Raw genomic sequence first — 14,597 nt, forward strand, 5'->3', positions numbered from 1 at the left:
CACACGAGGAAGACATACCAGTGCGTGTGATTATCTATCCATGTATACTGGGCGGGAGTTTAACATTGGTGGGGCCTCACCTCTGACCCTATGATGTAGTGTCCTCTTCAATAACTCATGATTCACTCACTCCCCGTGTTACAGTCGTCCTTGACTCTACTACACGGCCACTCTACCGCCTCCCTACACTTCCTACTGTGCTTTGCAGTGTATCAGTTCCTCCTACACGTCAACTCATCTATCACCTTCAGTTCCTCTTGCACGTCAACTCATCTATCACCTTCAGTTCCTCCTGCACGTCAATCATGTCTCCTTGTATGTTTTTCTTCCTTCCCACGACGTGGGCAAATCTATGGCTTCACGTCTCTGCCTGTTGCTGAGTTCCCTCACTTCTGGTAGCACAGGCTGCTGCCCTTCGCCCAACTCTCTGTACCGGATCTATACGCCTCAGGTGGCGTGGGTTAAACAGGTGACGTGTACCCTAACATAATCCATCATACCGTGAACGTAATTCTGAGCATCTGTCTTCCTCGTAGTGACCAGGCAAGTGTCACACTCTCAGTATACAGTTCACTCACTCCCCGTGAACTGTAACTTCCTGGTGACAGACGGTGTACTGTCTTGACCCCTCATGCGTACTGTGCTCACCCCTACTGTGTACTGTCTTGACTCCTACTGTGTACTGAGTTTACCTCTTCATGGTACTTTGGTTACCTCTCGTGGGTACTAAGTTAAACTCTACTGGATACTTTGTTTAACTTCTAATGGGTGCTCTGTTGACCCTTAATGGGTACTATGCTGAGCTCCTACCGAGCACTATGCTGCCTCCCTAATGGGAATCAAGACGACTCCATAACACCCCGCCTCACGGGGAGACTCCTATAATCTGTTCCCTGGAGTCTGGTATGTCTGGCGTCCAGCAGTGTTGCTCTATCCTCACCTCCCTGCTGGTGGGGACACACGAACCTCATCAACCATGTACCCGGCAGGCGCTGCTCTCCCTGCAGGAGGTCGCAATTCTCAATAGTCTTTATCGCCCTCATATAAAAGTCCAGCACCACCCGCAGAGACTCATTCCGCAATGACTTGAATCTTCCCGGCCAGTCACTGCCACAGGTGAAGAAGAGCAGTGCCCCAAGGAATGGCTGGGAACACAGCAGTGTAAACGGGAAAGGCTGGAATACAGCAGAGTCCTCGGGAAAGGCTGTAATACAGCAGTGTCCCCGGGAAAGGCTGGAATACATGTATTGGTTCATAATGATAACTTCATCATCCGCCGTAATGGCCATGAGTGCCACATGAGACCCGACCACTAGCACCCTCACCACCCGCCGCTAATCCGATTCTCACCCCTCTTACTGTCGCCTCTCCCGTCCGACACCCTCCCACGCACCACTCACCCAAGCTACGTGCCTCCTATCCTCTTCCCTGTACTCTCCCACACTCCCCAGGTTCCACAAGGATCCCTACGTCACCTGCCTCACCACACCATCCACTAGCTGTTCCAGGTGACTGGCGTGTGGATCTGCCCCTCCACCCACGATCCTCTCCTCTTCCCACAACAGCCTCAGACACTCCCCACCTTTACAAAACTTCCATAAATCATCTTTAACTTTTCACCTTGTAACCCAAGTCCTTGTGTTGACGGTGACACATCCCAAGTACAACAGGTGGAAGAAATCTTCTCCCGGGAAAGCAGACCTACAGTGTCCCTAGAAACCAACTGAGAACCAAATATAACCCAAGATTCCCCAGGGTGACCAACGAAAATCCAGGCTGACCCACGCTACTCCGGGCTAACACGAGGCACGTCTCGCCGATCCGTAGTTCTCACAAACAACCAAAAACGACCCCAAACATCCTCGTACGACCTGCGATATGATGCGAACCGATGACCCAGATTAACTTACGGTGGTCCAGAGCCGATCGCTTTATGATCTTTACTAGAGACGTTACAGAGCCAACTAACTAGTGACAAATGTATCATAATGATAACACCTCCGCGCCCCACCTATATTTATCAGTTGTCAATCTATGTGGTGAATCTTTATTTCTGTAATATTAGCCAACACTTGACTCTGATACTATCTTAATTTTCTCCTAAAACTATCACAAACCTACACTTCCTTTTCCTCTTCATTACCTGACGCATTTTCACTTGGTCAAACAACTAATCCACTCACCTGAAACAATCAAAATTTTAAGGTGCCCTTACTACGTTACCTGTGTAAAGCACAGGTAATTACTTGCAATTTGGAATAATACTTATGAAATAGTTTGTCCTCACACAAGAGATGGGGGTGAGAAAGAAAACGGCAGAGGGAGGGAGAGAAAGGGAAGCGCTTGGGGAGTACTCAAGAAAAGATGTTCAGCTCCTGGTTCTACCAACCATCGGCGGAAAATGCTGCTCCTTCCTAATGTGACACTGTCTTGCACATACATACATATAAACACACATACATACAGAGAGAGAGAGAGAGAGAGAGGGGGGGGGGTTCTCCAACCTCTGTGTACTGGCTCAATTGCCCATTGCTCTTTACTAATTACAAAAAACTGCGTTCTCATTAGGGAGGGCTGCGACACCTAGCTGTGATTATGGCAGGAGCCTGAGTTTAGCAAACACACCGCCAGCCTGATACACAGGCATGGGGAGGTGTTGTGGATGGTTAGGGGTGTGGGGGGGGGATAGCTTCGAGAGTGGTTAAACATAGGATGGGAAGAGAGATGTGGGGAATCGGAAGATGTAGGTGGTTTTCATAAAACTCAGTACTTCGTCTCCATTCCACATTATTTTTACTCTTTTCAGGTTTGTGCAGCAAAGAATACCTTTTTGGGTATCATTTCAGTTTGTGCCACTAAAAGTTTTTTGAGCAAGTTGCATGTAAGTACTCTGATTGATCACTATAACTAGCAATGACTCATACAAACAAAACTGTTTTCTCCAATATCACATCCATATACCATAAACAATTTCTATACTCAGAAGTGAAGATAAGAATAAGAAATGATGAAGATAAAAGGGATTAAGTTATATCTATGACTGCCCTCCTTTCTATACTCCTAAGGAGGAACAATTATATGAGAGTAGATTAAGTGGGTACAATAAAGAATTACTGTACTGGCAGCTATTAAGAAAAAGTCTGGTACTAATAAATCATTATGGTGCAGCACTTTCTGTGTAAATTGGTCATGATCACTTTGTCCTGGTTTTACATATACTGAACTGAAGAGTATATTGTCTCTAACATGGGTAAAGGAGCACAACTCAAAAACATGGAAGTCAAAATAGCATAAAACTATTGTTAAAAGCCAATCATAATGCACTTATGGGTGAAAGTGTGGAATTATAAGATACAGTGAACAATTTTCATGAGTAAAGAAAGAAAAGGAAACAAGCTGAATGCTAACGAAACTATAGCGATGAGATGCAGTGGTAGGTATGGCTGAATGGCGACATGGAGTATTATGAATTTCAAACACTGTGAGTGTAACAAAGAAAAAACATTGGAATGTATACTCAGGCATAAGAAAGAGTGATGAAATGTAAGCAAGGTGATTAAAAGCAACAAGTATTGCAGGTTTTACTCACCATTTTCCCCTATGATGTGTGATTGTAAGCAAAGTTTGCAATCAGTCCAAAACAACAACAAAAAGAACAAATAAATGCATTCACAATACAATATCAGCAAATGTTATACTGATATAATACATAACTTAATCTTGCTAATATGCTCTTTTTATCAAATGCTGAAGTGTGCAAGCAAAAGCTAACAGTTAAATGGCATCCCTCAATACTTAACCACATATCTTATGAGGCAAGGTGGACTGATTCAGTTCAGGATTGTTTTTAGCATAATATTAACATGCTCTTAAACATGATATGTCTTGAATGACTCAAGCTCAGTTTCAAGTTATTTACAAGCAGTTATCATCATACATTTATCAAAATTTTAACCTACAAATAGCATGATGAGGCTACTTTACATTACCTCTCCTGTTCACATCTTTTTATGAACCATGCATTTTTTCAAAGTATGAAAAATTTGGATTTTCAATAAATTACAGAAAAACTATATATTTTACAGAGAAAATTGTGATTATGTGAAATAAAAACTACAGGAAACCCCCCTCCCTTCTTGTATTTCCTAAAAGATAAAAAGTTTATATCAGAGCACAACATGAAAGTATATACCAACTGGGAGACAGGTAAAATGCCTCAAAGTATGAAAGACATTCTTCCAAAAGCACTTCATACCAGGACTTCTTACAATATTCCTGGATTCCCTTGATGAGAAACATCTTTCACATAATGAGGAATAGGAACTGGAGGGTTGGAAAGCATACGATTCTCTAATCAAGGGTTTAATAGTCATTCAAGTTTGACTATCACTAGAAAATCAAAATTTCCCTGAAAAGCTCTGGATTTCATCCAAACAACTAAAAGAGAAAATCTTCAACATACCAAGGTGAAGCACAGGAGCCAAAAATCCTTGAAATTTTGAAAAGGCTCTAATTCAACCATTGAAATCAACACCACTGAACACTGTTTATTGGCATCCTGTTCCCTCAAAATTTTGCATGCTTCCTTACAGTCACCCAAGTGATTCTAACTAAGAACCCAAGAAGCTAATAGTGGAAGCAGTTGAGAGCTTTCTCTCTGCACAGGAAAAGAAGAAAATAATGTCATTTTCAGTTTCTTGTACAGCTCTTTGTTCCTTGTGCCTTTATTCATTGTAATAAGACTTTTTGAATAATTATAATTAAATTTTCCAGCCTTTAACTTATCTGGAAAGAAAACTTGTGACATCTGAGGACTAAGTAATTTCATTTGCCAACACTGGGCTTGACATTCTTGATGGTCATCTTTTTCTAATGATTGTTTCTTCAGTCAGTGAGTTGAACATGTATTGTGCTAAGGGGCTACAAAATGGGGAGTGTGAAGCCCTGAGCTTTGAATTAAGCACGTACATTGAAGCATAGAACAGCATCTAAATATTAAGAGTCAGCACAGTATTAAGAGTCAGCACAGAGACTTTCTGTTCCTATGTAACATAATTAAGAAGTAAACTCACTTCAATATGAATCATGCACATACTGCCAGTCCCATGAACTATTGATCCCAGCCATTAAGTTGTCTTTGGCTTTGTCATTCTCCCTTCATGCCTACATACATCCACAAAATATACAGCTGTAACAAGTTTTCTGCCTGAGCATAAAAATCAACAAAGCACCTAAAAAATCCTAATCATTACAGTCAATGAGTTCGATATACAATCCTATACAAAACATGATATTTTACACACAAACTTTTCACTGTCACTTCACAACCACTTCCTCCACGACCAAATGAACATCACATTATCAAATTGGTCAAATGGGAGTTGAGCTGCTGCTAAATGTCACTTTCACTTCAGAAGATGAAGGAGACAAGGCTAAGCATCATCACAATCAGCCTAATTATTAAAATATGCATTGTATTCTTTAGGATTCTATCAATCACAAGTATTCACACACTGAGACCTAGATGTATAAGTGAATTGAAGTCTTTTTCTTTCCCCATGCTGCCCCTTTTAAAGGCTAGAAGTTAATACATAGCAATATCTATATGCTAATTTCATCTGTTAATTGCACAGATAACAGAGGGCTACTTTATGTTGTTTTTAGCTAAAGTATAGCTGAAAACAAAAGTTGGACTGGATTTTTTAAATAAAATATCCTTAGCTTGCTATAAAGCTCAGAAATTAATTGCTAAGAATTTCACACTAAAACAACAGTTTCTTTTGTGACGTTTATCAGTAATTCAAATTCTCTTTCAGTATCTTGACAAAAATAGGAAGAAACTAACAGGAAGGGAATAGATCAGTCTTTCTCTGAGAAATTTTTTCAGTGATTGCATTGTTCATCTAAATTAAACCAAAAAAATTTACTTAACTCATTATATCTAATGTGATACTGTAACCTAATACATTTGAAGTATCTACTTTAAATGAAAATGAAAATGAAAATGAAAATTTACTGAGGCCCTGTGTAAATAAAAAGCAAAAGCCTCTGGGAAGAAATTAGTATGTTTTTTCAAAAAGAGCTTGGTTGCTAAGACAAGGTAACACTGAGTGAATGAGACTAAAGACAAAATTTTGAGTACTTACTGGACATAGGGCGTGCACGCATGGGAGTATTGACATGCTTTAGGTTGTGGTCCTTCCGAATGCTCTCCATTAACAGTTCCATTGGTGATGAGATCTTACGTGGTGGTGGAAGCAGCTTTCGTTCTGATGCCTACAAAAGGAAACAACGATGTGATGAGAACTTGCAGTAACCAGTATCAGCAGAACAGCATCATTTTAGTAGTTATCTTTTAAATGTCCAAAACTATATCTAACACATTGTTTACATGTGGCAAAATATTTCTCAAAAAATCTGCTTAATTTACAGTTCTATGTATTCCAACAAAAGATTCCCAACACCAGAGGAAATTCTCACTTTCAATTCAACTATCACAAACATATAAGACTAGCCACTTGGTTCCAGTACGGAAAAATTTTAGTTAATGAAAAGCAATGAGCTTCCTTGTCCATCACTTATGAGAACTGATACAACTTAAGGGTGAGGTATTAGAGGTATTACAATGAACTAATACAAAGTAACATGGGGGCAACAAAAGAGACACATTAGCTTTCTCTGTTATATCAACTACTCTGCTGGGGTAGCATCCTCTTGTGTAAAAAGAGTTAGATATGAGAAATCTAAGAGGGTTGGCTGAAATGGGTTAGACACAATCAGAGAACAAACGAGGAAAGGATGACTATACATTTTTGAAGTGGAAGGAACAACAAAATGGGGGAACTAAGAAGGAAGTGGAAGGTCAGAGTTAGATGCTTTGAAATAAATTTCTTTTATCAAACTTTCATGTACATCAATTTTGAACTTAAATTTCAGGATGGAATCTCAAATTACATTTAGTCCTAAGAATTTAATGTTACCCAGAATAATTATGGCCTTACTTTCAACTGATGGTATCTACATGAACAGAAACTGTGGTCAGCTGTCAGTACCATCTATGGGTATATTCTTGATTATATTAAAGCAAAAATTCATGTTTTCTGTTGAAATCTTCATAAAGTCTTTCATTCATAAAAGATTCTTTTAACAGTTGCAGGTACAATAGTCCACGTATCAAATGATATTCAGTAATGAGATAATAAATTTTTTTCTTCAAACATGAAACCTATATGAATACTGACACTAAACTCTACAACATGCTCTCGCAGAATCTTTAATTCAGTTACACTCCTATAAAGCATCTTGTGACAAAAACTTTCTACCCCCCTTCCTTTTTGACCATCTTTTCAAAGACGTTCTTCCCAATTGTCTGAATCATTTAAAGATACCATCTCTGCTATAGAAACAGTACCTAATATCATCGTTTGTCATCATCGTTTGTCATCATTCCCCTATGCTCAAAAAAAAAATCAATTCATGTCAATAACAATACATGAATAAACTTGACTGTTAAATATCACCATATAGAACTAAAACAATGATGGGCTTATAAAATTCTAACCTAAGGAAGACCTTCTGATAATCTTGTTTAGCCATACCATCCATCAAAAAATTCAATCTACTGTTCCTTCAATTCCATGTATGGAATCTTAAGTTAATTTTCATCACTCCAACAATCATATCAGACCTAAATATCTCTTTTGAAATTATTCTTCTGTCCCCAATTTTTTTCTAAAGCAATGAGCTTCATAAAAATCTTAGCAATTATAAATAATTATTCTATTAGATCTTTTGAATACAAAAAAAAAAGCTTAAAATCTTTATCACAAGGTCACTGGAGACATACCTTTCTGAGCGGTGGACGTGACCTGATGAAGTCAAGGATGATAGTATGGGCATCTTTCTTGACACGTGGAGGTATGTCCCCATTCACCATAACCTTGTTCAGTGTGTATCTGTGGGACGGAACACAGGTTCTATTTAGACACTATCAGTAAATCATCATACTTTCTGTTCAATACAAAAGAAGTGCCAGCAGAATAATTCTAAATATTAAAAGCGATTATAATAAATGATAAATTTTTAATGAAATGTACGAATGATGCATGTAATTACTATTTACAATGTAAAAAATCATGTTGACACCTCCATTATGTTCATTATGAATGAATATTTTCTCTAAACAAATACACTTTTCCCCTGTGAATACAAACTAAAAATCTAAAATATCAGTATATGTATGGATACCATATACAAATTGCAAGATTTTACATTCCCATTCAAACTTATTCAAGAAGGCTAAAATCATCACTGAACAGTGTATAGTACAGATGTAATATATGTATATTAAAAAAGGTAAGAAAAATAGTTTAATCTATAAGCCAAATGCATAGCGTAACATCTATCATTAATGTGTGAGCAGCTGTTACAGCAGCACAACAACAGTAAAAGTACAAGATAATGAGCATGACAGGCTTCCCCACAACAACAGTAAAGTACAAGGTAATGAGCATGACAGGCTTCCAACATATTTAGCTGTTCTGTTTACAACTACAAAACTTCATTTTTACAGGCGGGATAGCATTCTAAAGCTGAACGAATTGCTATTTGTATATAATTCTTTATCTTTAATCGTCTCACATACTGAAAATTTACATTAAAAATCAATAAAACACAAAATATAAACCAACTCAAATCTTTCCTATCTCCTGGACTTCATAACTTTGTACTGAGAAATCAAGGTCACCAATCAATCATTTCTATTAATCTCTAAGGACTCAGAGGTAGACACTCTTAAACAGAAACTGACAAATATATAACCTATTACAGTAATAAAAGCAAAACACGCAAAAGAGGCTCAATAACACAGAAGTACTTGCTCTGAGACAGCCATACCTGCGGGATCTGATATCATCCATAAGCATTTCATATGGTGTGAGGGCATACTCAATAGGTCCACGTGCGTATTCTAATTTCTTCAGTTTTACCCCATGTCGCAATTCTCGCATCACCTGCATCCATAATCGGGCCTAGAAAAAAAAAAAAGCCATTCTGCATTTAACAATTATGTAAGTAAAAAATATTCCAATACTCCAGTGACAATAAAAGGTAAAACAGCACAGAAAATGTCCTTACAGCTTCTGTTAACGCAACCGAAAATGGAGCTTTTCACGCTCCTTATGATAGAATATTAGTAAACCTTATATGACGTAGCTTTCATTCGCTGATTATAACAAAACTTAAGTCACTATTCATTTAACAAGATCAAACATCCTATATAATTACTGAGACAATAACATGTTTTCATATGAAACACCAGAGGTATCAAAGCCAGAAATTACATAAATCAAATCAAATAAGCAAAATCCAGGTTCATGAACATGTTATAATCTTATGATGGTATATATATTCATATCTATCTATCTATCTATCTATATATATATATATATATATATATATATATATATATATATATATATATATATATATATATATATATAAGCACTCATATCAACGCTTCGTCAAATGCTACCTTACCATCATCATTACTATTACCAACATACTTTCACACCAAAGGAAGGAATTATGTCGCACTTGCTCATCCTCGAAGCATGACATTCACATATCCTTGTCCCTCCCCCGACCTTTTCGTATATCATATGCTCCACCTCTCATCATTTATGTCAAAGAAGTTTTACCAAAACTGCATACATTTTTTAAAAAGTACCGGAAACATTTTCCCAAACTGAAAGATTTGCTTTAAATACGGAAAGGATGGGATGTGGGGGAGGCTCTCCATACCAATCTTCCACTACCAACTTTTCCAGTGGCAAAATAATGGAGGAGTATTCCAACGCTGCGTGACAAATCCAGTTCCTATGAAGCACTGTATTAACTACAACGAATTCCAAGGCCATTTTTGTGTCCCTTCATGTTGCATCTTCCTCATTCATATTAATCAACTAATATATATAATAGTCTGGTATATAATTCCATCAGTTTATTTAGAGAATTCAATACCAATTTCTCTCCCCGCATGACATGTCATCTTGCATACGTTATATTCAGGTTCATGATAAAACTAAAGAATTTGCTATTTACTGTCAAGACATGTAAGCTACGCTTCACCTCAGTGATCTTTGTATACAATGGGGAAGAATTTTCAACCCGGGGAAATGAGCCTTTCTTTTACTCTGCTGGGACTCGTTTATATAACTTTAAACCATTATCGTGGCTAATGTGCCATCCCACCAGAGCAAGACATCAAATCCCACTAAAAGCAATTAAGATAAGGTTTCGTTTATCAGCTGTAATACCTTCCAGCGATGGTGTCATTGTCATTCTAAGAGGAAAATTAAGGAAGCCGGACGTCATGTCGAGGCTGGATATGTCAATGGACGCTATGAAAGCAACACTGGAGTCGGCGCGCCAACCCCACATAACTACCTTCATTTAAACCGCCGCCCAGGGAAAGACCACCGGGTGAAAAGAGTATTACGGGAGCGCGGGTTAAACAGAGAGGCCTCGCCGGGCGAGGCGTGAGAGAGGATCAATGGCCACCGCCGCCGCCACTTCCAACTACCAACGTCACTAGGACGATTCCACGTCTTTCCTCACTGTCGCCTACATGTGTTCTAATACTGATTTTCCCTCAGATAGATAATAAACAGACAACACCACAGTTAACTACTTCTAATGAACATAAAGCCACAACCTTTCTAAAAATACGGCAAATTTTATCAGCAGAAAACTGATGGTATCTTCCTTTACTCCCACTCACACAACCGTCACCATGGAAACCATGACGACAAACCCCACCAGCCAATCAGCTTACGTCCTGCTTGTGAACGTAGAATTCTGGCCAATCATGTGCCAGCTTCCGAGTGACGTAATGTACCTCTTATCGCTTCTAATCGTCAACTCGCTGGATTATTTATAGATAGTATTATATCACTATAAAACACTCAATGGACCCAAACACTTAGATAAAGCGTGCTAAGTAATTCAACACACTGCTAAGAAAACTGCTGCATCTAGCACGGAATGAGCTTAGCAATACAAAGGAAATTATGTCGCTGTATCTTTTTTTTATTTACATACCTGTAATACAATAATGGTTAGGTTATGGAACAGTATACACGCGAGTGTGAGTGGCTTTATTCCTTCACATGCACATTGTAGGCTGCAACACTCAAAACACGCTTCGCTGGGAACCGCCATGCACTGAGCTCTTCGTAAAGAGTACAAGATTATGCAGCGTCAACTGTACCTGTCAGGCCTGACAATAATGCCTTAGATTTTATTTCATACAGTGAATCTGGTCCAGCGAAGTAGGCAAAACAAAGAAACACCTATTCGAATTCTCCATAACATTCTTATATCTTACAGAAGATGATTGGCCCAGAGGCTCAATTACTTGAAGCAAAAAGAAAAACTAATTAGAGAACCTTTGATCGTGCAGCTGATGAGTTTACAAGTGGACTATATTTAGTGCACCACTGCCGTAGTTTCTTTGTTACGACACGTATTGTTCACTTCTCCCATCACACTCCAACTTTAATTGCTTCCACAGAGGCCTCACGCTTCACTAGTCCACTCCCTAATCAACTATATATCTATATATCTTATATATATATATCAAGATAAATATTCTAAGGGTAAATATATTTACTACGTGCTATAAGTTTAAGGACGACAAGTCCAAATCTCAATCATTTCGTCTCCAGCGCTTCTTGCCAATTAGTAGCAGTGAACAGAGGTAATATTAATAGTGAGAGCGCAGGCATAATATACTGTAACTGGAAATACAAGTAATGTTGCATCCGCCGCTATGCACCATTACGATAATGATGGTACAAGTTCCGCGTCCGTCCAACCCGTTAGTGAAACAAGACCTTGGTTGCGGCATATCGTTAACCTGTACAACACGTAAGGCTTTCCTTACATTGTCCTGGTCTGTTTTAAGTTCAAAATATGACCTTAATGCACACTGTTTTCCGTATACCCTCCTTCATATAAAAGAAACGATTCGAAAGTACATGTAAAAGTTTTTATAAAACGCAGCTTTAACCAAACATGTCTTTAAGACAAACTATTTTGTCTCAAAAAATATATACATAAATTGCGGTGTCACCACATCTGTGTTGCGCATACTGCCCGAGGCCTGACTGTCGACACACAGGTTTGAAAACCAGAGTTTGTATGGAATACTGATGGTTTCTGAAAGTTATATTTAAAGGAACCCGTAGCTTCCTCTTCACAAGAAATAATTAAGTCTAATTACGATGAAATCTCAACTTTACTGGTTTCACACAGACAGCAAATTCAATAACGCTAAAGGTTTCTTACAAATAAATAAACCCTTTAAGGATGACGATACGACATTTAAGCAGAACAACACGACCTTTAGGTATTATGGCCTGCCCTTTGACCTGACGGTATTAGGTAAGTGAAAGACCAGGCCGCCATACCCAAGAGTTGTACCGTCCTACTGGAAATCAACTTACGACAGGAAAGAAACAAATACGATACAAAGAATATCTTACCCAATCTTCACATTGTAGTTCCTGTAGGTCGTGTTCGGAGCTGAGCAGATCTGACGACGTGGTGACGAACTTGTTGCCCAAAGCGACCTTCTGCAGGAAGGAGGCCAGGTCTATGGCCTCGGCCACAAGGGCTCGGATCACTGCCCGGTAGTGCTCACACACTCCAGCTTCCAGCCCACCATTGGTAAGACGACTCTCGCATACCTGATGGATAATGCATTTCCACTAGAATGTAACCAAAATGTTGAAAAATTATCTAAACTGATATCTGGGATTTGAAACTTTATTGAACTGTTTACACCTGATGAAACGGACTGTCTCCGCGAAACATGTGAATCGTGTATTAAAATATCAATAAAGATTCACTTCATTGGTATTTTAAAATACGCAATCCACGTTTCGCGGAGCCAATCCGGCAAATCAGGTGTAAACAGTGCAACTACTCTTCTTAAGTTTTCTTGTCTTGATAAATCTTTTATTATGATTTGGCTGATAATAGGTTGTGCTTTAAAGTTACTTAGGGATATATTAAACATATTAAATATTAGCAACTGAGACGGACTCAGTGATATTACGGGTGTTAGGAGTATATCACTTGAATGACTAAGATAACAGCATCTCTTTTGTTTTACCTGTCAGGCCAATATATACATCTTTACATGCCTTACAATTAACAACGTAAACGCTCACAATTTTCTGATAATCTGGCCTACTGCTAACTAAGGTCGTACAGATAGGACAGTGTTATTGTACTGGAAGGTAACATTAAAAGCAGTTATTTAGTACCTGTCTTACATAAGCTAAGTTGGGAGAATACCAAAACACCAGACATCTAGATCTATCATCCTTTTCAACAATTTGTGTTACTAGATCATAAAATGTCTTCGTACTACAGGAAGAACAGAAAACGAATAATGTCGGGTGTTTACCTGGAGAGCGTCGGCCATGGTGAAGTTAGCGCTCCTGTCCAGCTCATCCTCGGAGTCTCCCGAGTCCCTCTCGATGCCCTCATCGTCAGTCTCTCCACGCTCACATTCTGCCGGGGACACAGTTATCACACGTCATGATTCCCATTACCGTTATCTGACACCCGACTTCTCTAGATCTTCGATTTATCGCAGTACTTTGTGGTGAAGTCCGACTAGTTCCCAGTAACCGGTCTTGTTTACATCACGGTTATCCCGACTGCACCGCTTATGTTTACTTATAAACTCATTCACATGCTGAATATCGCCTTGAAGCACCTTTTAATTCCATCTAGATAATCGCCATTGCCACTACAAAGTAGAAAAGCAACACATGGCCACAGCTGCACGATGCACACATCCAGCCTCAGCCATTACTCTGCGTTCGTAACCACACAAGTTTCACATTCACAAGTGCTTACAGCGCGGTGAAATCTCTAACTAAATTATCATATGGTAAAAGGAAAACAGCACAATATAAATATATAACGTAAACTATAACTCGTTTTTATGTAAAATACACTATATAATCGTTAGAGGAACCATGAATACCTTGCGGGCTGGATTAGCAGAGTATTGAAGACTGTATACAGGAAATAAGTTACAAACGCGACAAGATACCATACACTGTCAGATTATATACTTATGCCATCCAATAAGTAGAATGTAAAATCAATTACGCGTAATGGCTGTTTCGAGTCCTTATCTACTAGAACATTTTTCAATCCTGGTAAAAGATCTGCTTCTATATGGTTCTTCAATTATTATTATAAGCCTAATTAAGATCCAACTTGACAGGTGCAGAGGGTCCAGTTGTCCATTTAATTTGGTATATGTTACCAAGTTCGTCAAACGCGTGGAGCCTAGCTGGTCAGGTTGAGGGAGCCAGCCGGTCACGCATACAATTACTGGTGATTCAAATGTTGCTTGTTCATATTATCAAATGAATGGCCATCACATGTGACTCTAAGACATCCTCAATATTGTACATTTCGTCAACAATTCTCTGTTTGAGACTGAATGTCCTCCAGTCTTTACGTCATCCCAAGACGCTTTACATCTGATTCACAGTTCATAGCTGTAACTG

General features: G+C 38.7%; 1 protein-coding gene across 7 annotated transcripts in view; it reads right to left on the reverse strand.

The window, feature by feature from the left end:
• The window catches only part of spir (spire type actin nucleation factor), a 225,843-nt gene that overhangs the window by 70,364 nt on the left and 140,882 nt on the right, over positions 1 to 14,597 (reverse strand). For all 7 annotated transcript variants that reach the window (XM_071683432.1, XM_071683435.1, XM_071683437.1 and 4 more), the window contains 5 exons: positions 13,475 to 13,581; positions 12,546 to 12,749; positions 8,896 to 9,029; positions 7,847 to 7,955; positions 6,147 to 6,276 (listed from right to left, as the gene is read on the reverse strand). In XM_071683432.1, the coding sequence (XP_071539533.1) occupies positions 6,147 to 6,276; positions 7,847 to 7,955; positions 8,896 to 9,029; positions 12,546 to 12,749; positions 13,475 to 13,581 (684 nt within the window). The remainder of the gene's footprint in view (positions 1 to 6,146; positions 6,277 to 7,846; positions 7,956 to 8,895; positions 9,030 to 12,545; positions 12,750 to 13,474; positions 13,582 to 14,597) is intronic.

This window comes from Panulirus ornatus, chromosome 36, assembly GCF_036320965.1.
Source record: "Panulirus ornatus isolate Po-2019 chromosome 36, ASM3632096v1, whole genome shotgun sequence".
In the NCBI taxonomy this organism is placed as follows: domain Eukaryota; kingdom Metazoa; phylum Arthropoda; class Malacostraca; order Decapoda; family Palinuridae; genus Panulirus; species Panulirus ornatus.